The sequence below is a fragment of the Nothobranchius furzeri genome, chromosome 16 (assembly GCF_043380555.1).
Source record: "Nothobranchius furzeri strain GRZ-AD chromosome 16, NfurGRZ-RIMD1, whole genome shotgun sequence".
Taxonomy (NCBI): domain Eukaryota; kingdom Metazoa; phylum Chordata; class Actinopteri; order Cyprinodontiformes; family Nothobranchiidae; genus Nothobranchius; species Nothobranchius furzeri.
This window is the reverse complement of record NC_091756.1, coordinates 28,929,211-28,956,710: the sequence shown is the minus strand read 5'-3', so window position 1 is coordinate 28,956,710 and position 27,500 is coordinate 28,929,211. Positions and strand designations below refer to the sequence as shown.

Sequence of the window (27,500 nt, the reverse complement as noted above, 5' to 3'; positions counted from 1 at the left end):
CAGAGCACCACGCTCACTTTCTGACTCTGAGACACATCAAGGGTCTATAAGAAACACCACGGTGCATCTATACGCTGATGACTCGTGACTATCTTCATTCATGTTGCTCAGTTCTTGTCAAGAAACAGCATGGAAATGGTTGGCCAGGCTGGACTTCAGGCTCCAGTTTTTGTAGAGAGGTCCTTGCTGGCACATGAACTGGAAATTCTTATTTCCTCAAGCAAAATGAGTAGCTCCGAGCACTCTCCAAGCACGTTTTCATACATTTCAGTGTCTCGAAGGAGGTGTTACATTTCACAGAGGAACATTTTATCCATTCCTTGCAACTTTGAATTAAAAAGATAGGAAAACACAACAGGAAATAGGACTTGACCTTTATCCTACCTTTCCACGTGATCCCTGTCCTACAGAGGCCTTTCTTTCATCCTCCTTGTTAATATTTTTAGCCTCGGTCAGAGCTCGGTGGTTTCCAGGGATGTCACCAAAGCTGCAGCCCACTGGTGAGACTCCCCAGCTGGGTATTAAAGTTTTGTTAGCCCCCAAGTGGTCTGGTCTTCCCCTTTCCATGTTGGAGAGGTTTGACCTCTTGGGCATTCCCCTTTGCTCGATGCAGGGCGAGCTTCCCAGGCCTGGAGATGAAGACAAAAACAGATGCACACAAATACACATGAACATGATTGGAGACTTTATAAGGAGTGAAAAACAACTATGCAGATAAAAGAGAAAAGGTGATTAGTAAAGGTCTTGAAAACCTTCAAGACTTTCAATTAGAGTAAAGCAACAACAGAAAAACGATCACTAAAGCTGGAGTTATTTATAAAACCTTTGTAATATTAAAGACTTGTATTAAACATCTCACCAGGAAGTCCTGGTCTCTTACTCCTGACTTTCAGGTTTGCTTGCAGCTTGGAGGACTGAGATGAAAAAGACGTTGTTGCAGCAGAGCTTGCCGGAGCTTCTCTGGAGCTAATCTTGATGTCACCTGCTCCGTCTTCGCTGTCGTAGCTGCCAACCTCCTCTTCCTCTGTGAAACACCAGCATCAATGTGATCAGTCAGATTACTTCAAGTGATTTACATGTAAGCAGCGTTAACAGCCAGTGGCTCACTTGATGATACGAATCGACAGCAAGCTTTCAAGAGCCCTTCGATGTACCGACTCACAAGGCAGTGGCTAAAATGGCAGAATCACAAAAACCTCAAGAGGATCATTTCTTGGCCACATGTTGTTGTTACCAAAGTGTAGAGGCGAATGCCACCCCCCCCCCCCACCACCACCACCACCACCCCCCCCCCTCCCCCCAACCCACCACCACATACAGGACTGTTATTGGCAGCTGTGTGTTGCTGACTTTTGGGGTCATGTCAGGTGTCAACACTTCTTGTCACTTACATTGCGTTCTCGTCAACACTTGCCTCAAACACACACACACACACACACACACACACACACGCACGCACACATGCACACACACACACACACACACACACGTGTGCACGCACGCACACACACACACACACGCACACATATTTCAGCCATACCTATGCATGTCACCATGATCACAGGGTAGATCATATTGTAACGGTTTCCTGGAGTTCTGGCGGTTTCATAACTCCTTTGAAAAGGTACACGCCTGGAAGTATTTAATAGTTTCATCAACTCAAAGCCTCAGCTGAGGGCATTTTCACGAGGACGCGCCAAGGAAGAGGATCGGAGAGTGACATTCTGGACAGGGCTAGAACAGGCTCACATTACCGTGGGCCTACGAGGGCACAGGGGCGTCAGCGCTGCATGCCTGGTAAGTCGTTAACGGTTTTAACGCTGTGACAGACGAGCCGGGAAGTCAGAGGAGGCCCCCGGTGACGGCAGACATCTCACTCTCAGATGTTTCCCGTGCACTCGCAAGCACACACCGTTGCACCTTCGGTGCAAAATCTCGCACTGAATGGTCTACCCATCAAGCAAATGAACACAAGTAGATCCGAGTGACTGACTGCTCATTCTACCTTGCTTCTGATATCACACGTTGTTTGTGTTTTGTTCTGAGCCTATTTTCTTTTGTCAGGTTTTGGTTTCTGTTAAATTTAGATAACTGGCAGTGAGATGCCCCAGACCACATAGCAAGAACCTTCTGTGCGTCCCCAGCAGTAACTCACCATGCTCTGATGTCTCGCTGCAACGCCTCTCTTCCCTTGCTTCATGTTTGTCAGATGTGCAGCTGTCCTTCTGATGGCTTCTGTTGGAGTTGATCACCATTTTGGGCTTCCGACCTCTCTTCCTCTTCATGATCTGAGCGTCTGCCTGGTCCTGCTGCAGGTCTGATGGATTAACAGCGAGAATAGAGCTGCTACACATTGCATAACAAATGTCAGCGGATATAAAAAGTCATTTTACACGTGTCCCAGTCTCCTGGACAGCATTGCTTCAGTTCATAGAGGTTTGTTAATAAAAAGCTCTCCCGAGATGCCCTCAAAGGATTTCAAACAGGTAAAGGGACTTTGACAGATCTTTCTTTTTGTCAGCCATGCTGTTGTGGATCTGATGTGTGTAACCCTCCACCACCGTGCCGACAGCTGGTTCATTCTCCCAACATGATGCTGTGCATTGTAGGTAAACATCACACTGATCATGGAAGCTGTCTGACTCTCATGAATGCAGCAGGGTGGACTCTGATTTTCACATGAAGCAGTTTCTTATAAGCTGCTGTGTGTGTTTTGTAAAACTGGATTTAAACCGGAACACTTTTAGAACCTGGTAAAGACCAGACCATGTTTATGTTTGTATACATCGTATTTTTATCATGCCTGTGCATGAAGATGCTTCTCCTACTTTTTCCTTCTTGTCTGCAGTGGCTTTTGGAGGGGTCTTCCTCACTGCTGTGCATCACGCCTGCTGATGCTGCTCCACGCTGGGCTGCAGCCTTCTGCTTCAGCTGGGTCACCCGCTTGGCCAGCCTGGAGCTCAGGACACCGGGCCGACTTCTGTGCTTACAGCGAGCTTTCATCTGTGAACAAATGACTCATCATTAACTGGGTTATTTGTGGAAATTATGAGGACAAAAAATAGGAAGTCAGGGTCAGAAAAATGGCCGACCTGTGCTACGGTCAGGCTGCTGAAGTTGTGGTTGGACAATGCATTTCTGTTCCTCTTATCCAATAAATTCAGTCCAGTCCTGCAGAACAAAAACATACAACAATATTAAAATATGAGACTTTTATCATACATAAAATCACACGCCTTTCCTCCCTCAAGGGTGAAATTTGCTGCAGCAGATCCTCTCTGCTCCTCTCCTTCTAGTTTCACTTCCATCTCTGGTTGGTACATTCATTGTCTCACCATCCTCCCACTCCTTCTCACTGTCTTGTTCCTTTGATGAAGTAAGAGGATGGTTTTTAAGACTCTACGCTCAGTTTGACGGCAAACGCAGAAATATTCAGCGGCCGTGCGAATCTGAAACCCTGCTGACTCATCGCGTAAAAGGGCAAGAATTATCTGGCATGAAGAAGACGACAGGGGACGGAGACACCGGCGGGGGGAGGCGAGTGTTTTGTGTGGGAGAGGGGGAGGGAGACTGAGAGAGAAAGATGAAGCAGTCTCGGGGGAGTCTGTCCGTTGACCGGAGCTTCAGGGCTCAATCAATAAACACTAACCTCTATCGAACACTACTCCTCCCTCCCTCTCTTTTTACTCTGTCCTTCCTTCACTGCCACACACACACACACACACACACACATACACACACACACACACACACACACACACACACACACACACGCATGCACGCACACACACACACACACAACATGCACGCACGCACGCACACACACACACACAGTTAGCAGCTGGTGTCTGAGGCAGGTGAATCCTATATTCCCACAGAGGGAGGCACTGGCTCTCAGCGACTCTGCTGGGGGGGGGGGGGGGGGGGGCGACAGGACGGACCCCTCTAGCTGTGGTAAAGTTGGGGCGAAACCTTCTGGGTTATGTTAACACTTTACAGACTCGGGAGAAATCCAATAAAGCACCAAGCTGCAAGTCAGGCCTCATGCAGTCTACTGAAACGAACCAGTTGGATGTTTGAGCTCTTAAAGGAATTTCTTTTAATCAACAGCTTGGTGGTGCAGCTGGTTACACTGTTGACTCAGAAAGAAGGTTGCAAGTTCAAATGTTCTGCTCATGCATGTGTGGATGTTCTCCAGGTTCTCCACCCACAGAACCAAAACGTGCATGCTCAGGTTACCTAACTGTAACACGTGCTTTTGCATCATCCTGATAAATCCACAATAAAGAGGTCAGAACAGCGTCAGTTTGGAGAATCGGGGAGGCTGAGTCCAGAGTAGGTTTAGGATTTAACTAAAAAAAAAAACTTAAAGCTCCAACATTTTATTAAACAGCCAATAAAGTTCTTCTATATTTCGTTTTCTTCATTTATTTATTAAACACTTTCATGCTACTAACCGAGCTTTGTTGTGCTGAACACAGCCAAGCTAAAACAACATTAAAGATAAAAGTTAGGACTTAAACAAGTTTATAAGATCAAAATAAGAAGAGAGTTGGGTCTCCCCTGGTCTTCCATCTCTGTCCTCCAGACCACCTCGAGACCGCGATCAGCTGATTTAAACAATCTCTAAAGGATGTTTTGAAAGCAACACTGAGATGTTCGCAGGAGCCGTCCCTGCAGACCTGAAGACCAAGATCCTTCCATGGATCTGGAGCCAGCACAGAGGCCAGGATACACTAAATACAGATGGATGATTGCTGTAAGCTCTGAGTCAGGAAAATAAACCTTTGAACTCTACTCCTGCACTTTTCTATTCAAACTCTAATACTGTTTAGGAAACCTTCACTTTTAGGCAACTAGCCACTCAGTCTAAAGTCAAACTAAAGTAGAGGAGTGAGAAACAACAATCCTGTCTTCACCTATGCTACTGCTAGCCCAACAATCCCTTTATAGGTGACCAAAGACTAGATCTCTCATGGATGCAGTAAAAGTATTTTTGTTAAGAGAAGATCTCCCACCTCATCTGGATGTGTGTTTCAGATTACTCAGATATTTAACATACAATTCTTCAACTTTTATATCTAATCTAGTTGCTTTAGGTGATAAACTAGTATTGTTCACCCACTGCTTGTGTGTGCATTAAGTCTAGATACCTGCTTCTGTCCGTCCATCACTTGTTCTTACTGACTTTCATCCTTCAATATGAAAGCTTAAAAAAAACGATGCAACGCTTGTTAGTACTGTTGCTCATTAAATTAATTAAACAAGTCGTGTGTGTGTGTGTCACAGAATCTATGTGTTCCAACTTAAGTCTTTCATTGTCATTCTCATTAGAGCCCTCTAATCATGGTAGCCATGACAAACCTGGAGTTTATTTGATCATCTTGTCAAGGTGAGGGGTGAACGTACTAACAGAGCTGGGTCATTGTGAGAAAACGTGTTCCCTCGCCCGGACGTGGGTCCCCCCCCCCCCCCCCCCCCGCGGAGCCTGGCCGGGAGGTGGGGCACGTTGGTGAGTGCCTGGTGGCCGGGCTTTCACCCATGGGGCCCGGCCGGGCAAAGCCCAAAGAGGAAACGTGGATCCCCCTTCCCATGGGCTCACCACTCATGGGAGGGGCAACAGGGGTCAGGTGCAGTGTGTGAGGGCGGGGACCTTGGTGGTCTGATCCTCGGCTACAGAAGCTGGTTCTTGGCACATGGAATGTCACCTCTCTGGTGGGGAAGGAGCGTGAGTTGGTGTGTGAGGTTGAGAGGTTCCTACTAGATATAGTCGGACTCACCTCAATGCATGACTCTGGCTCTGGAACCAATTTCCTTGAGAGGGGTTGGACTTTCTACCACTCTGGAGTTGTTCCCACTAAGAGGTGCCGAGCAGGGGTGGGCATACTAGTTGCCCCCCCATCTTGGTGCCTGTTCGTTGGGGTTTAACCCAGTTAATGAGAGGGTAGCCTCCCTCCACCTACGTGTGGGGGGACGGGTTCTGACTGTGGTCTGTGCTTATGCACCAAACTACAGTTCAGACTACCCACCCTTTTTGGAGACCTTGGAGGGGGTGCTGGAGAGCGCTCCTTCCGGTGACTCCCTCGTTCCGCTGGGGGACTTTAACGCTCACGTGGGCAACAACAGTGAGACCTGGAGAGGTGTGGTTGGGAGGAACAGCCCCCCTGATCCTAACATCAACATTGATGATCCCTCTGATCACTTTGCCATGAATTTCTCCAGCCTTATGGACTCCTTCAGGTTTACCCAGCATGTTTCTGGCCCCACACACACACACACACCAGGGGGCACACTCTAGACCTTGTTTTTACCCTGGGTCTAAATGCTGACAGTGTTTGTCCTGAGGACATTTATATTTCAGATCACCATTGCATTTTCTTTAACTTGTCCGTTTCTGCATCCCCAGCTCCTGCTCGCCGTATGGTTAGTTCTCATTTTCTTAATGAGATCACATCTAGCAATTTTTCTGCTGCTTTTGATCCACCCTGTTCTACTGATAATGACCCAGATTCCTTAACTTCTCAGTTTAACAAGCACTGCCTCTCCATTCTGGACAACATCTGTCCAGTCAGTGAACCCTACTCCCTGGTTTAATGACAGCCTTCGCAGCCTAAAGCGCCAATGTAGAAAAACTGAGCGCTTGTGGAAGAAAACCCATCTACACGTCCATCTGCTGCACCTAAAGGATCTTCTGACATCCTTTAACTCTGCAGTCAGAGACGCTAGGGTTTCCTATTTTTCCAACCTGGTGTCCCAGAGCAAAGGGAACCCCAAGGTGCTGTTTAACACCATCAGCAGCATTGTCTCTCCTTCTTCTCCTACAGCCTCCATCTACTCTGTTGCAGATTGTGAGAACTTTCTGTCTTTCTCTGTGGACAAAGTCAATAAGGTTAGATCTAGCATCTCTCCTTCAGCCTTATCGCTGCCTCTGCCGACTCCAACCAGGCCCATCATCCTAGATAGCTTTGCTCCTGTTTCTTTGCCTGAGTTAACCAAACTAGTTAACTCTATGAAGACCTTTGCATGCCCCCTCGACATCTTACCCTCATCTTTGTTTAAAAGTGCTTTTCTGTCCATCTGTCCCAGCGTGCTCTCTATAATTAATGCTTGTCTAGTCTCTGGTCAGGTCCCTGTTTACTTTAAGAACGCTGTAATCCACCCGCTTCTTAAAAAACGAGTCTTGACGCCTCTCTCCATAGCAGCTTCAGACCCATCTCTAAACTTCCGTTCATCTCCAAGATCTTGGAAAAGGTTGTGGCTAAACAACTCACAGCTGCTCTTGATGAACATAACATCTATGATAGCTTCCAGTCAGGTTTTCGTAGAGCTCATTCTACTGAAACAGCTCTTGTTAGGGTCTCTAATGACCTTCTGGCTCACAGTGATGCAGGGGACTGTTCTGTTCTGGTCCTGCTGGACCTGACTGCAGCCTTTGACACTGTTGACCATCACCTGCTACTGGAGAGGCTCAGAGACTGGGTAGGCCTATCAGGATCTGCTCTGGAGTGGTTCTCCTCTTATCTCTCTGAGCGCTCCTTTTCTGTGGCCATCTCCAAGTTTAGGTCCTCCACCATCTTTCTTACCCATGGTGTCCCACAAGGTTCTGTGCTGGGGCCTCTGCTCTTCCTCCTCTATCTGCTTCCTCTTCAGCACATCCTGAGCTCCTTCAAGGGAATCTCCTACCATCTTTACGCAGATGACCTCCAACTGTACATCTCCTTTAAGCCCCATGAGATGTCTAAGCTGCAGCTGTTACACACCTGCTTAGACTCTTAACAAAACCTGGATGGCTGGGAGCTTTCTACAGCTGAATGAAGATAAGACTGAGATCCTCATCTGTGCCCCAGACAAGCTGGTTCCCAAAGTCAGAGACTCTCTTGGTCAGCTTGCTTCTCACACCAAACCTTCCGTCAGGAATTTTGGCTTGACCTTTGGCCCGGCTCTCACCCTGGATTCTCATGTCAGTTCTCTTGTTCGCTCTTCCTTCTTCCATCTCAGGAACATTGCTAAGCTGAGTCCCATTCTGTCCCGCTCTGAACTTGAGACAGTTCTCCACACCTTCATCTCCTCACGCTTAGACTACTGTAACTCTCTTTTCACGTGTCTGAGCAGAACCTCCCTGAACCATCTGCAGGTGGTTCAGAATGCCTGTGCTCAGCTTCTGACCAAGTCCTCAAAACACACCCACATCACCCCGCTTCTCTTCCAGCTTCATTGGCTGCCAGTCAACTTCAGGGTTCATTTCAAGATCCTGGTTCTGGTCTATAGGGCCTTACATGGACAAGCACCATCTTATATTGGTGATCTTCTTAGTCCCTACACCCCCAGCAGGTCTCTGAGGTCCAGTGATCAAAGCCTACTGGTTGTGCAGCACCAGGCTAAAGACCAAAGGTGACAGATCATTTGCTGCTGTGGCCCCCAGACTCTGGAACTCTCTCCTCCTGAAACTGAGATCAGTTAACTCAGTGGTCTCCTTTAAAAAGCAGCTGAAGACTCACTTGTTCAAGCTGGCTTTTGTATGATCCTCTTCACCACTCTCTCTTTATTCTGCTCTCCCCACCTATTCCACCTTCCTCAGGATCCACTGATTTCCCTCTTTCCTATTCACTCTCTCTCTTTCTTAACATTTTTTAAATCACAATCGTCTATTTTTTTGCTCATTTTAAATACATTTTTAACCATTTTCTAAATTATTTTTTATATTTTCACATTTTTTGTTTTTGTGAAGCGCCTCGTGATTTTTATCTTGAGAGGCGCTATAGAAATGATATTTTCTTCTTCTTCCTCTTCTTCTTCTTCTTCTGAATTCGAGTGGTGTTTTGTCATTGGACTTCTGTGCCAGTCATGGATTGTCCATAATGAACACCATGTTCAGACATACAGGTGTCCATATGTGCTCTTGGCACCAGGATACCTTAGGCCGCAGCTCGATGATCGACTTTGTTGTTGTTTCATCTGACCTGCAGCTGCATGTCTTGGACACTCGGGTGAAGAGAGGGGCGGATCTGTCAACTGAACACTACCTGGTGGTGAGTTGGCTCGGTGGTGAGTTGTGGGGGAGGATGCCGGTCAGACCAGGCAGGCCCAAACGTATCGCGAAGGTCTGCTGGGATCGTCTGGCAGAGTCTCCTGTCAGAAGGAGCTTCAATTCCCACCTCCAACAGAACTTCCAAAATTGTTCCGGGGGAAGCGGGGGACACTTGAGTCTGAATGGACCCTGTTCCGTGCCTCCATTGTTGAGGCGGCCGACCGGAGCTGTGGCCGCAGGATCGTCGGTGCCTGTCGTGGCGGCAACCCCCGAACCCGCTGGTGGACACCGGCGGTTAGGGAGGCTGTCAAGCTGAAGAAAGAGTCCTATCAGGTCTTTTTGGCCTGTGGGACTCCAGAGGCAGCTGACGGGTACCGGCAGTCCAATCGGAACGGGGCTTGGGTGGTCGCCAAGGCAAAAACCCAGGCATGGGAGGAGTTCGGTGAGACCATGGAGCAAGACTTCCGTATGGCTTCGAGGAGATTCTGGTTCACCCCAGGGGGGGAGAACAGTGCACTACCTACACTATCCATAGTGGGGATAGTGTGTTGCTGACCTCTACTCAGGACGTTGTGGATCGGTGGGCAGAATACTTCGAAGACCTCCTTAATCCCACCAACATGTCTTCCAGTGAGGAAGCAGAGTCTGGGGACTTTGGGTTGGCCTCTCAAATCTCTGGTGCTGAGGTCACTGAGGTGGTTAAAAAGCTCCTCTGTGGCAAGGCTCCAGGGGTAGATGAGATCCGCCCGGAGTTCCTTAAGGCTCTGGATGTTGTGGGGCTCTATTGGCTGACGCGGCTCTGCAATATCGCATGGACATCGGGGGCAGTTCCACTGGACAGGCAGACTGGGGTGGTGGTCCCCTTATTTAAAAAGGGGGACCGCAGGGTGTGTTCCAACTACAGGGGGATTACACTCCTGAGCCTTCCTGGTAAGGTCTATCCATGGTTATGGAGAGGAGGGTCTGTCAGATTATTGAACCTCAGATTCAGGAGGAGCAATGTGGTTTTTGTCCTGGCCGTGGAACACTGGACCAGCTCTATACCCTTAGGGGGATCCTGGAGGGTGCGTGGGAATTTGCCCATCCAGCCTACATGTGTTTTGTGGATTTGGAGAAGGTGTTTGACTGCGTACCTCGGGGGGCCCTGTGGGGGGTACTCCGGGAGTATGAGATACCAGGTCCTCCTACACGGGCTGTTAGGTCCCTGTATGATCGGTGTCAGAGCTTGGTCCGCATTGCTGGCAGTAAGTCGAGCTTGTTCCCAGTGAGAGTTGGACTCCGCCAAGGCTCCCCTTTGTCACCGATTCTGTTCATAACCTTTATGGACACGATTTCTAGGTGCAGCCAAGGTGTGGAGGGCATCCGTTTTGGTGGTCTGAGGATCAGGTCTCTGCTTTTTGCTGATGGTGTGGTCCTGTTGGCTTCATCAGAACGTGATCTTCAGCTTTCGCTGGAGCGGTTCGCAGCCGAGTGTGAAGCAGCTGAGATGAGAATCAGCTCCTCTAAATCTGAGACCATGGTCTTGATTCAGAAAAGGGTAGAGTGCCTTCTCCGGGTCAGGGATGAGGTCCTGCCACAAGTGGAGGAGTTTAAGTATCTCGGGGTCTTGCTCACAAGTGAGGGAAAACTGGAGCGATAGGCGGATTGGTGCTGCATCTGCAGTGATGCGGGCGTTGTATCGGTCTGTCGTGGTGAAGAGAGAGCTGAGTCAGAAGGCGAAGCTCTCAATTTACCGGTCGATCTACGTTCCTACCCTCACCTATGGTCGTGAGCTTTGGATAGTGACCGAAAGAACGAGACTGCGGATACAAGGGGTCAAAAAGAGTTTTCTCCAAAGAGTGGCTGGGCTCTCCCTTTGAGATAGGGTGAGAAGCTCGGTCATTCAGGAGGGGCTCAGAGTAGACCGGCTGCTCCTCCACATCGAGAGGAGCCATTTGAGGTGGCTCGGGCATCTGGTCAGGATGCCTCCTGGACGCCTCCCTGGTGAGATTTTCAGGGCACGTCCAACCGGGAGGAGACCTAAAGGTAGACCCAGGACACGGTGGAGGGACTAAGTGTCTCACCTGGCCAGGGAACGCCTTGGGATTCCCCCAGAGGAGCTGGCCCAAGTGGCTGGGGAGAGGGAAGTCTGGGGCTCTCGCCTTAGGCTACTGCTCCCGCAACCCGACTACGGATAAGCGGATGAAAGTGGATGGATGGATGGAGCATTGAAGGTGTGTGTGTGTGTGTGTGTGTGGGGGGGGGGGGTTGCCCTAAAAGTTTGCATGCATGAGGTGTTAAACGAATGCGTGTTTGTGTGTTGGTGTAGGTGGGGGATGTGTTGAGTCATTTATCACCGTAATAACTGCACATCAAGACTCTGTCCAGCTGTATTAATATGTGCTGGAGGCTCACATGGAATCAGGACACAATCAATACAAGTGATAAATATGATTAAAAGTGATTAATGGTGATTAATGAAGCCCTCAGCTCCATTACCCGCTCTCATTAAAAATCCCAGGCAGCTTCCATCACATAAGCCCAGTGAGTGTGTGTGTGTGTGTGTGTGTGTGTGTGTGTGTGTGTGTGTGTGTGTGTGTGTGTGTGTGTGTGTGTGTGTGTGTGTGTGTGTGTGTGTGTGTGTGTGTGTGTGTGTGTGTGTGTGTGCGGGGCTCCTTTCAGAGCCCAATCAAGCAAATCATCAGCTACAGAGCATTTGAATCAATTCAGCTGAAGAAGAACTTCTTGAAAATCAACAGTGCCTTTCAGAAAAACACAAACAGAAATCAGGATGAATGAGCTGGGCTTGCCAATCACGCTGATTATACCGACGCACTATCAGAGCACTGACCTGAGTCTTTTGGAGCTCTCTGCAGCAGCTGGGCCGGGGGTGGACCTGCGCTTGCGGGGGCGGCCGGGCCCCCGGCGAGCTGGGCTACGTGACGTCTCGTCTTTCCTGCAGAGAGGAAGACAAAAAGAATGAAAAAACATAGAAAGGAGATTACAGATGCGTTCAGGATAGTGGGGGAAATCAGCAAAGGTTCTGCGCCGGCCACGGGTCAAGCTGCATGAAGCTTGAGCAGGCAGCAGGTCCTGATAAATCAGGATGAAAGCACATGCTGGAATTCAGCTTAGACAAAAGGAAGTGTGTGTGTGTGTGTGTGTGTGTGTGTGTGTGTGTGTGTGTGTGTGTGTGTGTGTGTGTGTGTGTGTGTGTGTGTGTGTGTGTGTGTTGTCTCTGCTCACTGGTGGTCGTGTTTCCTCTGTAGCTTGGCCAGCTCTCTCTGTTTCTCTTTGTAGCAGCGCTGTAGCTCAGCCAGCTGGACACGCATGGCCAGCTCCTCCCCTCCCATCGTCTCCATGGAGCCCTTCACTGGGCACACCTGACACACGCACACACACACACACACACAAATAACACACACACACACACAAATAACACACACATACACACACACGCACAATAACACACACACACACACACACACACACACACACACACACACACACACACACACACACACACAGCAAAGGAATTTAAAATGCCGTGCACAAACTTCAGTTCAGAAGGCTCTGAATACGTAAGCAGCAAGAGTTTGGCCAGGTTGCTGATGACGCTCATGAAAACAAAAGCTGCAGGTTTGATTCCTAACACAGCTGATGTTTGCTCACCAACATAATCAAAGCTGACAAGTAGATCAATGGGAAAAATGGGCCTGATCTTTAAAAGAAATGTCTAAAAAGAGCTATAATTTTAAAAGATGGCATCATTATGGATCATATTCTAATTTATCATTTAAGAGGTCACAGTAGATTCACCATGCACAATAAATAAATATTAATAAATAAATAAATAAATAAATAAATAAATAAAACTATTATTATTATTATTAATCATAATAATAATTACCTTATCATTTTTATTATTTTTTAATATTATAACTAATAATAATAATAATAATAATAATAATAATAATAATAATAATTATTATTATTATTATTATTATTAATTATAATAATAATAACAATTTAATATGTTTTATGAAAATGCTGCTTTTGTCCGATGGGTTGTTGTTTCTAAATCTAAGCTAAATGTATTTTATTTATGATTCTTAAAAGTCATTATAAAGTCACAATGACCTTTTTTATTTCACATGCTCAGAGTTTAATGTTAGATGCTTCTGTGTTCTCACTTGACGGTTTCCTACGGGGGTTTCAAACTTTCTGTGATGCATTATCTGTAACAGACCTTGTAGCTGAAGTGTTCAATATACTAAAACAATTATTATTAAATTATATTTAACATTTTGAAAAATAAAAGTTTTAATATTTGTATGCAATGTACATCAATAATATTGTAAAACATAATAAATAAATATTATTCAAACATTCTTGTTTTATTTTAAATGTTTATAAATTTGTTGTTTTTCATGTAACGTTTTAATGAACATTGAATACAGTTGCTTTTCACTTATTTTATCCTTTTTTTTTTACCAATATCCTTTGCTTTTATCTCCTGCTTTTATTTGTTTATATTTACATTGTTTTATTGTTGCCCACTGAATGGGTCAGTGATGTTTTAAATTTTCTATGCATATTCAGCGCTTTGGTTAGCGTCCTGGCACATGGAAAGTGCTACATGACTAAAGATGATGATGATGATGATGACGACAAACTCTTGAGGGATTTGTTGCCTGGACAAAGATAGTAGGAGAATATCCTGTATCAAAAGTGATAAAAGTCAAATAATCTGAGCCCAGTTTGAGATTTTTCATGGTTAATCCAAGAAAATAGGAAACACGTCCACATATGCTGAAGCCTCACCGGCTCATGCCGAGGCATCCAGCTACACTTCCTCCGCAGGTTGAGTCTCTTCCTGATTGGACAACGCTGGTCAGCCTCCACATCCACAGCCTTGTCGCTCATCTCCAGTGCCCGAGCTGCCGCCACTGTAGCCAGACTCTGAAGGTCAAAGGTCAGCATTTCCTTACCTGCACAGGGAGATGAATTGTTCCAGTTTAGATGCGTGTTATAAAAGACGCTGAAGGGATTTATCTGTTAGAGCGCTGATATTTATGCCATTAGCTGTGTCGTTTATTTGATGTATACTTGTATCTGTGCCTTCTCCTACACACACAGACAAACACACACACACACACGCACACAAAGGCACAGTGAGGGGTGTGTATGTGTGTATCTGGGAGGGATCTCTACATCTGTCACTGTCATTAACTCTGTCATTGTCACAGCACCAACAGATAAAACAGAATATTCATGAGGAGGATTTCTCATTCACACACACGCGTGCACGCACACACACACACACACACACACACACACACACACACAAACACAAACACAAACAGAACACACTCATTTTGAGCACACAACATTTTTGCTGAGCTACGCAGACGTGGGCAAACTGTGTGTGTGTGTGGGGGGGGGTCGTGGTGGAGGGAGAGCAGTGGGTGGTAGGAGCAGCAGGAAGAGGAGGACTGCAGTGAGAAGAAGGGTGGGTGTGAGGAGAAAAGGGGAGGAGAAGCAATAAGAGGCAAAGTGTTTATTGAGCTATCTATTTGTTCTCCTACATCTCCTCATTATGGACGTGGACAGAATCCAATTTCCCCTTCGAGGAGGAGACGAGGAGAGGAGAGGAGGAGAGGAGGAGAGGTTTCTACTGGATCGCTCCCAGGCTGTGCACTGGAGCTGCAAGACCTACTCACTGACATCTGACATTATTAAACCCCGTGTGAGGCGAGCAGGAGACAGGGAGGGGAGAGAGAGGAGGGCAGGAAGGATGAGAGGCAGAGAAACAAGAGCGTGCACAGCTGGAGAAAACGGATGCAGGGTTCCGACGGGCAGGACGCTCCTCGGAGGGGAGAAGGAAGGAGCTGCAGGGGAATGTGGCTTTGTCCTGTCTCGGCTCACAGAGGTCAGTGTCATCTCATCTGTCAGCCATCTGAGCCAATGGCATGCTCTGATTACCTCTGACAGGATGACATCACTGCTGACATCACCACGCCTAGTGTAGTATTCTGGAGGATGGCCGCAATTAATACATACTTTGAGCCCACAGCGGATGCACACACACACACACACACACACACACACACACACACACACACACACACACACACACACACACACACACACACACACACACAAACACACTCATCTTTGGCCAGTAAAAATGCCATCCTGACCCTGAGATAAGAAGTGTAAAAAGAGGCAGCATGGGGGACTTTAGAGGGAGAAAACCAAAGCAGTAGAGGAAAATTATAAGCCATCCCAGGTGTGATGTCATGATTAGAGACCATTAGGAAGGTTATTGAGATGAAATTCAGAAATAACAAAGATTGTTTATGGGAGTTGAGACAAATCAGCTTAAATAGGCATCAGCAGGTCAACCCAACCCTAAATCAGGATCTAGGCTCCAAACCAGTCTGTGTGTCTCCACGGAAAACATAAATAAATTCATGGATCATTTCGAAAAGAATAAGGAGCAAATCTGCATCCATCTAGGATCGGATTAGTCTTCCTAAAGCATTCACTGTTACAATAAATAAATAAAATTATTAGTAATCATAACAATATCTGAAATAAGAGCTGGTTTTAAATAAACGTGTAGAAACTATTCCATGCCAGGACCTATTGATTTCACACCTATTAAACATAAGCACACACACACACACACACACACACACACACACACACACACACACACACACACACACACACACACACACACACACACACACACACACACACACACAAACGCAACAGCTGAGAAACTTATGATTTTTACACGTATTAATTCCGTCAACAAGGCTTGCAGAGACAGGATTTACACTCCAGATTACATTTGCGTAGTAAAAAAAAGAATAGAGTGAAAAAAATTACAAAGAAGGAGGAGGAGGCCGTCTGAGAGACACACAGACTCTGATGGAGGAGAGCAGGGATTCATCTGGGATTACTTAACAGCTTAGCCACATACACCGATGTGCACAGGCGTGCACGGAACATCCACAAGCAGATGCTGGCATAAATAAAAACACTTTCTCTCAGAGGGACGAGGGGAAAATAGGAGCGCTTACAGGAAAAGTGTTTTAAAGGAAAGGGTCTAATTAGCAAAGCAAGACGCCGGAGCCTGGGGACAGAGGGGCTGTGCATGTGTGTGTGTGTTGGGGAACACAGAGATGGACAAACAAGCTAAGCAAAACACACACACACACACACACACACACACACACACACACACAACCTCCCTGGGGCAAAAACACTGCCTATGGGCCACAGCAAAGGAAAGAAGCAGGACAGTTTGAAGGAAATATTAGTGTGTGAAACATCTGGATTTCACACATCTGCCAGGCCAGTTTTTTTGTTGGTTTGTTGTAGGTGCACCTGTTTGCTTTGACAAGAAAACGTGTGTTTGATATATAATCTTCTGGATATTTTCAGTGTTTACTGTAAGGAAACACTAAATAAACAGCTTGTCTGTAATAAAATAGCAAATCTAGTTTCATTTTTCAAACATCTGGTTAAACTGATCTTTTTTTAAAAGAGGCAACACCACTGGAGGTGAAAGTCAGGTGAAGCCACAGAAATGAAAAGAAGAGAAAAGAAAAGAAAATGCTATTTTTAGTTTTCATTGTCCAACAGCTTAAGGATGGTAGGATGTTTTTGCCTGTCTCTGTGTTGTTCAGCAACATATCTCACTTTCTGACTTTAAAAACTCTAATAATCGTTAGAAACCAGATAAAACCACCCAGTCTTTAAAGGTGTGGAACACTCGTTTAATCAATACACGTGGAATGGTCTCTCAAGCCTGATTTATACTTCCTTTAAATTTGTCAACAGCACTGCCATATTGTCAAAAAAAAGATATTTAGCAACAGATTGAAGAACACCTCATGAAAAAAGTTCTAAAATATATAAATATCCATTCATAAATAAAATGGAGAAGATCTGCCTTGTGGTGTAGTTGCTAATGCTAATGGTTAGCTTCTAGTAGTCGAGACATTCTCTGCTGTTTCCCTAACACAAAACCATCAACAGCCTTCCTCGTCGCGAGTCAAGATGAATCCATGAATATCAAGTGACAGTGTGATGTCGCGGTCAGGCTTTTCAAATTATGTCACCGTCTATTTTCTATCAGAAGCTAATGCAGGAGATAGGTGTAGGAGACTATTTTCATGTTCAGCCTGCATGAAAAACTCAGAGTGACCGATTACAATCAGAAAGAAAATGGTCAACCAGTCAACAGTCGACCACACCTTTAAGTATTTGCTAAAATCTTGAGGTAGAGCTGCGGAGATAAAATGTCAACAAATTAGGAGATTATCGGAGTACAAACAGCCCTGGTTGTGAATTAGACAAGAAGAGAAAAAAGATATTCACATTCATTCATCTGACTAAATTTTGAGCTAGAAGAAAATAGTTTCTCTAAAATCTAAGTTTGTGAGATTAGTCAGATTTAAAGCGGGGTTTACACTCGGGTAGATCTGTCTTCCACTCGTTATAGGATAAACAACTACAGCTGACCCATTTTTGGCATCAACTCCATTCAAGGTGGCCGTCAACTAATGAACTTTGCCAAACAAGTGATTCACTTTTAAAGATATGGAGCTTGAATTTTGTGTGGTTGCTGTTGAGAATGATTCACAAACTGGACCATTTAAAAAAAGACTTTCAGCTATTGCTTTCAAACTGGTTTCAGTTAGGGATGGACAATATATCGGCATCAATATCGGTATCGGCCGTTGTTAGTCATTTTTAAACATATCGGTATCGGTTTGACAAATAAAACTGGGCCGATATTAACAACCGATATTTTTTTTCCACCTTTTCACAATTTGTTTGCCTGGTTCAGAGGGTGATGTTTAATTGTTTAGTCATGTGAAGAGTGAATGAAATCATCTCAGAACCGTGAATGTGTGTGGTGTGTGTACATAATAACATAAATTCAGCTTTAATCATTTCCATTTGATACAAAATCTGCTGATTTTAGAAGCATCAATGTCAGTATATCGGTATTGACAAATATTGGTTATCGGCCAAAACAGTGATCTCAATATCGGATATCGGTATCGGCCAAAAATTTTCATATCAGTGCATCACTAATTTCAGTGGTTCGTGAGCTGAAAAGTTGAGCAACTCCACATTGGACAAAACTCTGTAGCCCTCTGCTAACCAGAGACTGCCTTTAGCAGTTTTATGGTCCAGATAGGAACACTAGTGGGAGGTCTCTACCTGATTTACAGCCATAGCTAGTGACTGTGCTGGTAGCTAAAGGCTAGCAATTAGTCTTTTCAGTTCATCAACTGTCAGTAAAAAGCACAAGAAGAAGTAGAAGAATGTTGGGTTTTGTTGGCATCATGTTGGAGCCTGTAATTAAAGTAAGAGAGTAATGTCTTTGAAGGTGAAGCAAAGAGCTAAACCTGAGTGAACATCAGCATATCCTACACTAGTTTGAGTGAGCTGAAGGAGGCTATGGCATCACGGACTGATGATGACCTGGCTTTGTTGCTACAGGACTTGAAACTAATAATATTTTTGTCCAACTGTGTGGATCTTTTTACTTCATGGCTTCTTCAGTATCCATTAGCTTGTGTTAGCATTAGCTCATTGTTAGCGGCAGCTTCATCAGGCTGCAGCAGGATTGTTCATGACAGTTGTAAATTTGCTTTCAACAAGTAGAGGGACAAGTGGGAAATGTATTATATTTAGAGGCTTTTCTTACCTTCAGTGTCTTGTTCTCTGTTCTCGCGGCTCCTTTGCTGGATCTCCAGCTCTGCGAGTTCGCCCAGTATTTCCATACCATGGTGAGATGAAGGACACGGTGCCTGATCAACAGGTACCGGAGGATACAAGGCATCCCTGGTGGCACACAAAGCCGCCGCAATCAACAGCTCCAAACTCCACATGTAAGCCCCTTCCAGCTGGGCCGCTGTGCTCGCCTTCGGAGGAAGGGTTGGGGATGAAGATGGGGACAGAGCGGGAGAAGTACACAAATCTACTTCAGGACCTTTCCCACTCCCATCCTCGTCCACCTCCTTATCCTCAATCACCTCTACATTCTCTCCATCTTCACACTCCTCCTCCTCCTTATTTTTATGCTCCACAGGCACAGAGACGGTACATTCAGCTGGTTCATGCTCCACACACCCATCCTCCTCCATATCCACATTCCTATGCTGCCCATCATCCTCCTCCTCTGTGGATAGCTGGTACTCCTCAAGGCCCACCTTCTGGCCCGAGCAACCAAGAGAAAGATTCACTTTTGTAACCGGATCTGGAACTGGAGACTGGAAAGGGCATGGCAATAATCCAGAAATCTGGCTGTCGGGCTCAGAGATGGAGCATTCTTTTGTTTCCTCCCGGGACTCCACCACTTCGCAGCCTATCCCTTTCTCTTCTTGCCTCATCTCCTCCTCCACAGTGAGAGGCTGGACGTGGCATTGGTGGGAGAGAGACTTGGATCCGGGCCCTGCTGGCTCATCTTCTGCCGAAGGATGTTCAGCCAGCCGGGCTTCGGCAGGCGAAGGCCCGGCCTTGTAACCCAGGGCGATGGGAGAGAAGGTATAAACAGGTGGCAAGTCTGGTGGAAAGAGGGGAGAGCAGAAGTCAAACTCTGACACGTAGCAAACATATGGTGACAGAGCGTGGTAAACAGATTTGAAAAAAAAAATTCTGTGTGTGTGTGTTTTGAATTCATTCTGTTCAGGCAGACAGGCTGAAGCATACAGCTGACACGATACAGTACTATGAAAGTGAAGAAAAGTGTGTTCAAGTGCACACGTGTGTATATGTATGCAGGCTTTCTGTGTGTGTGTGTGTGTGTGTGTGTGTGTGTGCGTGCGTGTGTGTGTGTGTGTGTGTGTGTGTGCGTGCGTGCGCGTGTAGTCTGTGTGTGCGTGCATGTGTGCATGTGTGTGTGTGTGTATAGATCTATGCAGGATATTGATGACACCGTGCTGCTTCCCTATGATTGTGGCAGCAGTCTTGTCACCCCTGCTCTCTTATTATTGATGATATCCCTCCGCCCTCTGACAACACAGCCAGATGAATGCGTATCCTTCCGCCTGTACTTTCCAAGGACCCCTGAAGGATAAGGAGCCTGTATCTAAAAGATATCACTGACCTTCCTCTTGTGACACACATATGTGCACTGACAGGTCACACACATGCACGTAAAGAGTGCCCATATGCTTTCTGTGACCTTAATGGCTAGCCTGCCTACTGCCCGTCTTTAGCTTGCACTGGAAAAAGAAGTGCACAACTACACTCAAGGGCACACAGAGTGAAGGATCAGCTCTGCTTCAAACAAGTTCTGCAAAATCAAAAGAATACCACGTTTCAAAGAGCTGGGCCATGTTTCAGCAGCAGTGGCCTCCATCTCTCCCCTGTTTTATCTCTTTATCAGCACCGTGCCTGCTGTCTTTTATTTTCTGCTATCAGCATGGCTCTTTCAGTTCATACAATGTGCTCGTTTACATTGTTTACACACACAAACACACCTGGCTCTAAGGATTGTGGGTAGTCCTGAGGCGGCTGCCCCTCTCCTCTGTCGCTGCCCCGTTCCAGTCCGCCTTTGGAGAGGTATGATGGCGCAGGGCTGAGGGCCGGAGAGCGTGGAGCTGCTGCAGCAGGGCTTGGAGCGGGCGTCAGAGGATTGGGTGGATGGGGACGTGTGGAGGGGGAGTGGTAGCAGGGGGACTGGCGACTGCTGGGACACACACCGGGAGATGGGGTGGAAGTTTTGTGCGGTGGAGGGGGGTGGGAGAAGGGTTTGGCTGCATGGGAGGAAGAAGAAGAAGAGGAAGAGGAGGAAGAGGGAGTCCTCGATGTTGGAGACTCCCTTGGAGAGTCTTCTATTGTGATGGTGTGATCTTCGTGTTTCCTCTATGGAGAAAAAAAAAGACAAAAAGTTAAAGCCAACAGTGAGCTTTGCAGCTTAATGGCAAACTGTTGTGCTAATACCTCCTAATCTGTTCACCATCTCTCACTAAAACAGGAAGTCCTCAACTGATATTTTCATGTGTGATTTAGCAAGTTTCCTCATTTACTGTTAAGACGTCTCTGTAACAGGGTGAGATTTAGAGATGAACTCCACATCTCTAAATATGTTTTAGCAAAAAGTGCTGAGTTGACATTCACAATTAAGAACCTTTATTTTGATTAAAATAAAGGTTCTTTTTGTTTCAAATCTTCTGTTTATTCCTTTGGTAGGAATGTGTAGATGTTATCCAAGAGATTAGTTTACTGTAGAATATTGTTAGGATGTATTGCTGTTTGTGTTCTGTTTTCTGGGACCATTTAAGTATCATTTTACACTAGAGTTGGGTCACAAAAGTGTGTTTGTAATATGCTACACCTAAAAACACTTTGTAAATCTACTTGTTGAACTACAATTGATCATTAAAACATTTTCAAGCCATGAAGTGTTCTCATTTTACATTAGGGGAAGCAGAAAATATGAATAGAGTGTTTGTAGATGTTTACATGTCATTTATTAATGTTTCTGAAGGCTATAAATGATCATCTCAGTGATGAGGTGTAGCCAGACTTCGTAAACATGTGATTTGGAACTGTGAGAATCAAAAGGTTTACAGTAAAGTGCAGAAGCTGACCAGTTCTTATGACTGATTATAAGATCGACATCTTCAGACATGATGGAATGACCCGTTCATCTTTGAGATGTTTCCTGCTAAGTCTTACGTCCTCCTGGTGTGACGTGCCCAGACCACTTCAGCAGGAAGGCGAGATGCCCGTGGGGAGAGCCCAGTCACCCCGAGGAGGAGGATCATTTAAGACGCTTGTATTTAAGAAAACTAATAACCTGAAAAGGGTTTATAAACTTTGAATTTCACTAATACTGAAATGAGGAAAATGTTCAAAATTGATTTACAAATGAGTCCATGATCATTTAAATGTTTAGTAAATCATTTATAATCATTTAGTTAAGCATGTATAATTGGATGCTTCCTCCTAATCCTTTGCAACCAGAGTTGTGACCGCAGAGGGTTATACATAATCTATAAAGCATTTGCTAATATGTTGTTGATCATTTGTAAATGTGTCATTGACCATTACCCAATCATTTATAAACATCATTACAATTGTTTGTAAATGTTCTGTACATCATTACCTAATACTTTACAAATGCTCTATTAATGACATACTAAACACTTACATATGCTTTATAACAAAACATTGTAAAGTGTTACCGATGTCTCAATATCTAAACTCATAGGGCTGGATTCAGCGCCTTCCACATATCTTATATTCATTTTCTCACTAATTCATCCCAAAATGTTTAAAACATTTGAACAAAAACCATTAGAACCATCTCCAAAAGGCCCGCGGCAGTTATTAAAAATCTTACATTTCCTAAGGGGATCCTCTGCATGTGCTCCACAGCTCGCTGCTGCTGCTGCTGCTGGTGGTGCTGCTGGTGCTGCTGCTGCAGGGCGTACAGCTCCTGTTGCTGCAAGAAGGGGGTGTGCGAGTAGACCGTGTGGTGCTGCAGGTGAGGAGGAGGGCCCCTTGCTCCGTACACAGGAGGCCACAAAGCTGACTGCTCCAAAACGTCTGAAAAGTTATAAAAATAATAATAATAAATGGGACTTTGTTGAGACCTTCAACAGGAAAGGGAAACCGTTAAAATACTCAAACCGATCAAATAACAAGCAGCAAAATGTCACGATAGATTTTTGTAGAGAAACACGGTTTCTGTAAACTACGGAACCTTTACAGGAACTGGTATAACTCACTTACTTTACATTAGACAGTGTATTTTTATGCAAGAAAGTGTTTATGTCAGCTTTAGCATGTCTTCTTACACACACACACACACACACACACACACACACACACACACACACACACACACACACACACACACACACACACACATCCCCTCCTTGACTGCCTTGTCGCTGGGAACCTTTGTTCTGTGAGATTAGCCTGAGTGGGCTAATGTTTCCCAGGGGAAGGGTTCAGTGGATGCACTTCCCCTCTCTGCAGGAACTCTCACGGAGCGAGTCAAGGGAGGCGGGAGATAATTAAATTTCACAGCCTGTTTGCAAAGCAGCTCTGACACACACACACACACACACACACACACACACACACACACACACACACACACTGTTCTCTCTCTAGCAATGGTTTAGATATACATAATAAACCCTGCCACGTGTACGTTTTTACACATGAAAATAACAAATGAGGGAGATGTGAGATGAAATACCAGTTCTGTCCAGTCTGTACAGCACTGGGCACCTACAGAGAGGGCAGTGGGATGGCTGCTCCCATTAACAAAGCCGTCAAACACCAATCCACTGATCAAGACTATCCAATCCTACTGAAGCTCTGAGAAAGACAAGGCTGCAGCTTTTGTGGTACAAATGGAGAGGAGGTGGGAGGATGGGCTGCTGTTGCTAAAGGAACATAGCTCTTACCAATGTGATGATGAGGACCAGGTTCTGCAGGAAGAACCACAAGTTGGGAGTTAGGGTCCTGGGCAAGTGATCCCAAAACTGGTGGCAAAGGGCTGGTGAGACCAGGTGGGAAGCCTGGACTCATCAAACCTGGAACAATGGTGAGAATATTCAACATGCGCTCAAACTGGAGATTCTTTATGAACAAGTGATTCAGCATCTAAAACTCAAGACTGCTTTACATGTTCCCAATTTAAAAAATAATCTTCTAACCATAAGAATGGCCCATCCAGAGGGAGGGGCTTCCTGTTCGCTGCATCCAGTGGTGGTGAGCTGGGTGAGCATGTGCAACAGAGTCCGCCCCCAGCTGGCTGGCTCCACCAGGGACCAGGAGGTGAGAGGTCAGTTCACTGTGGCAGCTACTAGAAGGATGGATCCGGGCGAACTCCACACAGTCCTTGTTTTCCCTGCTGTAGCATCAGGAGAGGTGAACTTTGTCATTACTTTGATTATCCCTCTTATTGTCATCATCATCACCACCACATTATTATGATCATTATCTTCATCCATGTCATCTTCATTACCTCCACGACCATTATAATCATCAAGAAAAGGAAATATGACGGCAACAGGAACAGCCATCATCTTGTGCCTGGTCTATGACTTCTCATTATATGTTTTCTTCCCTTAATATGACTACATAATAAGAGCCCGATACTTCACAGACATCCGTATAAGTCCTTGTAACATGAATGCACCGCATCTCTCTTTGAGAGGAAGACAGAGATGGGAAGTGAGAGAGAGAGAGAGAGGGGGAGAGAGAGGGAGAGACAGGAGGTGCGGAGGTACCACATCAAAGGGTGAGAGGAGTAAATGGAGAGAGAGCCTGAGAGAAAAGAGACAGCAGAGCTTCAGACTGGGAGGAGGAAGGAGAATAAAAGAAGTGCAGCTCATCAGATGGGGAGAAGAGGATGCATGGTTGTGAGTGTGCATGCGGGTTGGTTGTGACTTTACCTGATGACCATTTCTCTGTCTCTCTCAGTGTGATGAAGGCTGATGTGGTCGTCTGTCATCCTCTTCCTCTCCTCTAACTCTCGACCGAGAGGATAAAGAGGGCGAGACACCCCTAAATTACAGCAGGACAAACATGCTTAGCCTGATCCTGAACTTGCCACCACATGGAATGACAAATTCCAGGTTTTGTGTCCGGTACAAAACCCTACTTCTCCTTCCGGTGACTCTTCTCTCTAACTGTACGTGTTACAGAAGCTGCACATGAATTCTGTTTTACAGCAGTTGTGAACGGTGCCCAAAGCTCTACCGGCCTGTCTTTACACCCCAACAACAACTTCCTATTATTGTCAAAACGACAGACACATACATCTGAAGCGGTCTGTGTGATGTCTGACCTTTCATGCTGGGCAGCACTCTGCCCTGTCTTCTGTTTCCAGGAGCGCTGTCTGGAGAACGATGAGGGGGCCTGGCCACTGCGACAGCAATACCCACCGGAGGCTGTCGAACCTCCCCCTCTACCGCCTCCCCTGTCTCCTTTGCACCTCTGTCAGTTTTTTCTCCCTCGTTAGTTGAGCCCCGGCGAGAGGGAAGAGGCTGTTTGGGGGTTTCTTGATGGCAGGTGTTGCCTTTGGCTCCTCCTCCTCCTCTGTCCACCCTTTCTAATCTATCCCCACCCTTGTTGAGGCAGCCAAGACCTCCAAAGGGGCTTCGCTGTGGCAACAGCAAGGGTTGCTGGGAGCTGTAGTTCATGAGGTTCTTCATGGCACTGCCCTCACTATCAGTGCTGTGTGATGGGGGGTGGGAAAGCGGAGGAGGCGGCTGAGAATGGGCGCCTTTGCTAACTGAAGCATGGTGGCTGCCCTTTCGCTGGTCTTCTTGCTGGCCTCCTCGAAACCCCCATGAAGATGCTGTCTGATTTCCATCTCTTCCCCTGTCATCTCCACATGTCGTCTGACTGCTGTGCTGTTGGTGTCGTATTCTTGCAACCTTTTGTCCTTCCCTCAGAGTTGTTGACCCCAGTCCCATCTTTTCATCTGAACCAGATAGAGAACAGTCCCTAAACGAAGAAGCGTTGGTATCCGGAGCAATGTTGGGCATGCCCTGTCTAGAGTGGCCTTCATGGCTGTCTGGTGGAAGTGAGGGGCGATAAATCTCACCCAAACCTTCAACATCTCTGAATGATGAAGATGTGTCTAGGCTACAGGACTGGAGTTCGGGTTGGGAGCCCACGCTGGAGCCAGGCTTTTGGTAGTGATGCACCTGTTGGCTCCAGTCTGGGGGTTTGTCAGCTTTGCCATATCCCATCTGCTGTTGGTGTGGTTGAGACCTGTCTTTCCTCTGGCAGCTACTAAGGCGGCTGTGGTGATAAGGGGGATTTTCATAAGATTTCTCCATACTCTTATCCTCTGCTTTTCTGCCACCCCCTCCTGCTCCACGACAATCAGGGGTGGTCAAGTCGCCTTGTGGCCCAACCGAGGGCACATAGTTTGGGCCAGTAACCTTCGCCTCCCTGCTGGGCCCTCCAGGGCTGGACGTGGGATCTTTGGAGGGTGTAAGTGTTAGTGGAGGAGGAGGGGGACAGTAAAACTCAGAATGTGGGTGGTGATTTGAAGGGTGTAGCCAGCCTCCAGTCACTGCTGAACCTATGTGTAAGGCGTGAGGGGGTGGTGGAGCGGGAGGTGGAGGCATGGCGTAAGAAGCAACAGAGTGAGATGTTGGGGGTGCCAAGAATGCAGTCACTGCCACGGCACCTCGTCGCATACATTCAGAAGGGGAATTTGAGGATTCGCTGATTCTCATTTCCCCATTTATGTGTCCATCTTTTGAGGCTTGCCTGCTGCTTCCAGAGGCGAGTCTGCCCCCCCCACCACCGCTACAACTACTTAATGTCCCCCCCTTTCCTCCGCAGGCAGCCTCTGACCCTGTTCCACTGGACAGTCTACAGGCACTCATATGTTTTGCTCCCTGACTACCAGAGTCGCTGTCTTTGTAATCTTTGTGTCTGTCCAGAGGGTGTCTGTGGTCCTCCTCCCGACCCTGGAGTGTGAGATGAGGAAGAAGGGCATGGTGAGGGTGGTGGTAAGCCTGGTGCTGGAGGCCAGACGGAGTAGTGGCAGCGTTGTTCTGATGGGGGTGGTGATGATACAGCTGTTTGTCTTTGCCATCCTGGTGCCGCTCCCTGCTGCTGGATCGCTCCTTCTCTTTTGCTGCAACCCCTTTATCGCCCAAATCCTTGGTGCTCTTGCCACCTCCTCCCCCGCTGTCCGTCTCTCTGCTGCAAGGGCCAAGTGGGTGGCCTGGGGCGGTCCTGGAGAGTGGAGGGAGGCTGTGATTGGTGGAGAGCAGAGGGGACTGAGGAGGAAGGCCTCTTAGGTAGAAGTGATCTGGAGGTAAAGGAGAGGTGTAAAAGTTAGCCTTGATCAATTTTCAGTGAAGGGAAAAGCATCTTTTCCCCCCCAAAAAAACCCTGATTCACCAGCTGTTTGTATTCGAAATGCTGAATAAGCTGTTTGCCGTGTGTAAAATCTGTAATATCCACACGAATACACCTACCTTTCTGAGCTTCATAGAAGCGGTGCTGTCCATAGAGACTGTTGCTATGGTGATCCAGAGGACTCATGGGGATAAAAGGAGAAGCAAGACTTCCTGAATAGCCAGGGTACCCTGTTGGTGGGGGGTGAGCGAGAGTGAATTGATGTTTCTTCCCAGCATTGACATTCAGCAGCACTCTAAACAAACACTTTATCTCTACAGTCTTTCAAGAAATGGGGTCATTTTGAGAAACGTGGAAACGCTGCAGCCAGTTGCTACTTTCACCATCAATGCACTTTTGCACAAACATGCCAGATGACTTGACATTATTTACAATGGACAGAGTGGTGACAAAAACCACAGCCGCCGATTACTGCCAAGTGTTTGCAGCATTTCACAGGCTGGAATTTACCCTCCTACAACACACACACACACACACACACACACACACACACACCCACACACACACACACACACACACACACACACACACACACACACACACA

At 46.5% G+C, this 27,500-nt stretch overlaps 1 protein-coding gene across 2 annotated transcripts in view; it reads right to left on the bottom strand.

The window, feature by feature from the left end:
* The window catches only part of bahcc1b (BAH domain and coiled-coil containing 1b), a 73,134-nt gene that overhangs the window by 12,231 nt on the left and 33,403 nt on the right, over nucleotides 1-27,500 (bottom strand). For both annotated transcript variants that reach the window (XM_054749064.2, XM_054749063.2), the window contains exons 4-19: nucleotides 27,016-27,126; nucleotides 24,858-26,846; nucleotides 24,463-24,574; nucleotides 23,722-23,918; nucleotides 23,470-23,598; nucleotides 22,392-22,597; nucleotides 20,524-20,908; nucleotides 18,747-19,604; nucleotides 13,832-13,998; nucleotides 12,254-12,390; nucleotides 11,859-11,963; nucleotides 3,093-3,171; nucleotides 2,829-3,003; nucleotides 2,156-2,317; nucleotides 860-1,024; nucleotides 385-629 (exon numbers count right to left, since the gene is read on the bottom strand). In XM_054749064.2, coding sequence (XP_054605039.1) covers nucleotides 385-629; nucleotides 860-1,024; nucleotides 2,156-2,317; nucleotides 2,829-3,003; nucleotides 3,093-3,171; nucleotides 11,859-11,963; nucleotides 12,254-12,390; nucleotides 13,832-13,998; nucleotides 18,747-19,604; nucleotides 20,524-20,908; nucleotides 22,392-22,597; nucleotides 23,470-23,598; nucleotides 23,722-23,918; nucleotides 24,463-24,574; nucleotides 24,858-26,846; nucleotides 27,016-27,126 — 5,222 coding nt within the window. The remainder of the gene's footprint in view (nucleotides 1-384; nucleotides 630-859; nucleotides 1,025-2,155; nucleotides 2,318-2,828; nucleotides 3,004-3,092; nucleotides 3,172-11,858; nucleotides 11,964-12,253; nucleotides 12,391-13,831; nucleotides 13,999-18,746; nucleotides 19,605-20,523; nucleotides 20,909-22,391; nucleotides 22,598-23,469; nucleotides 23,599-23,721; nucleotides 23,919-24,462; nucleotides 24,575-24,857; nucleotides 26,847-27,015; nucleotides 27,127-27,500) is intronic.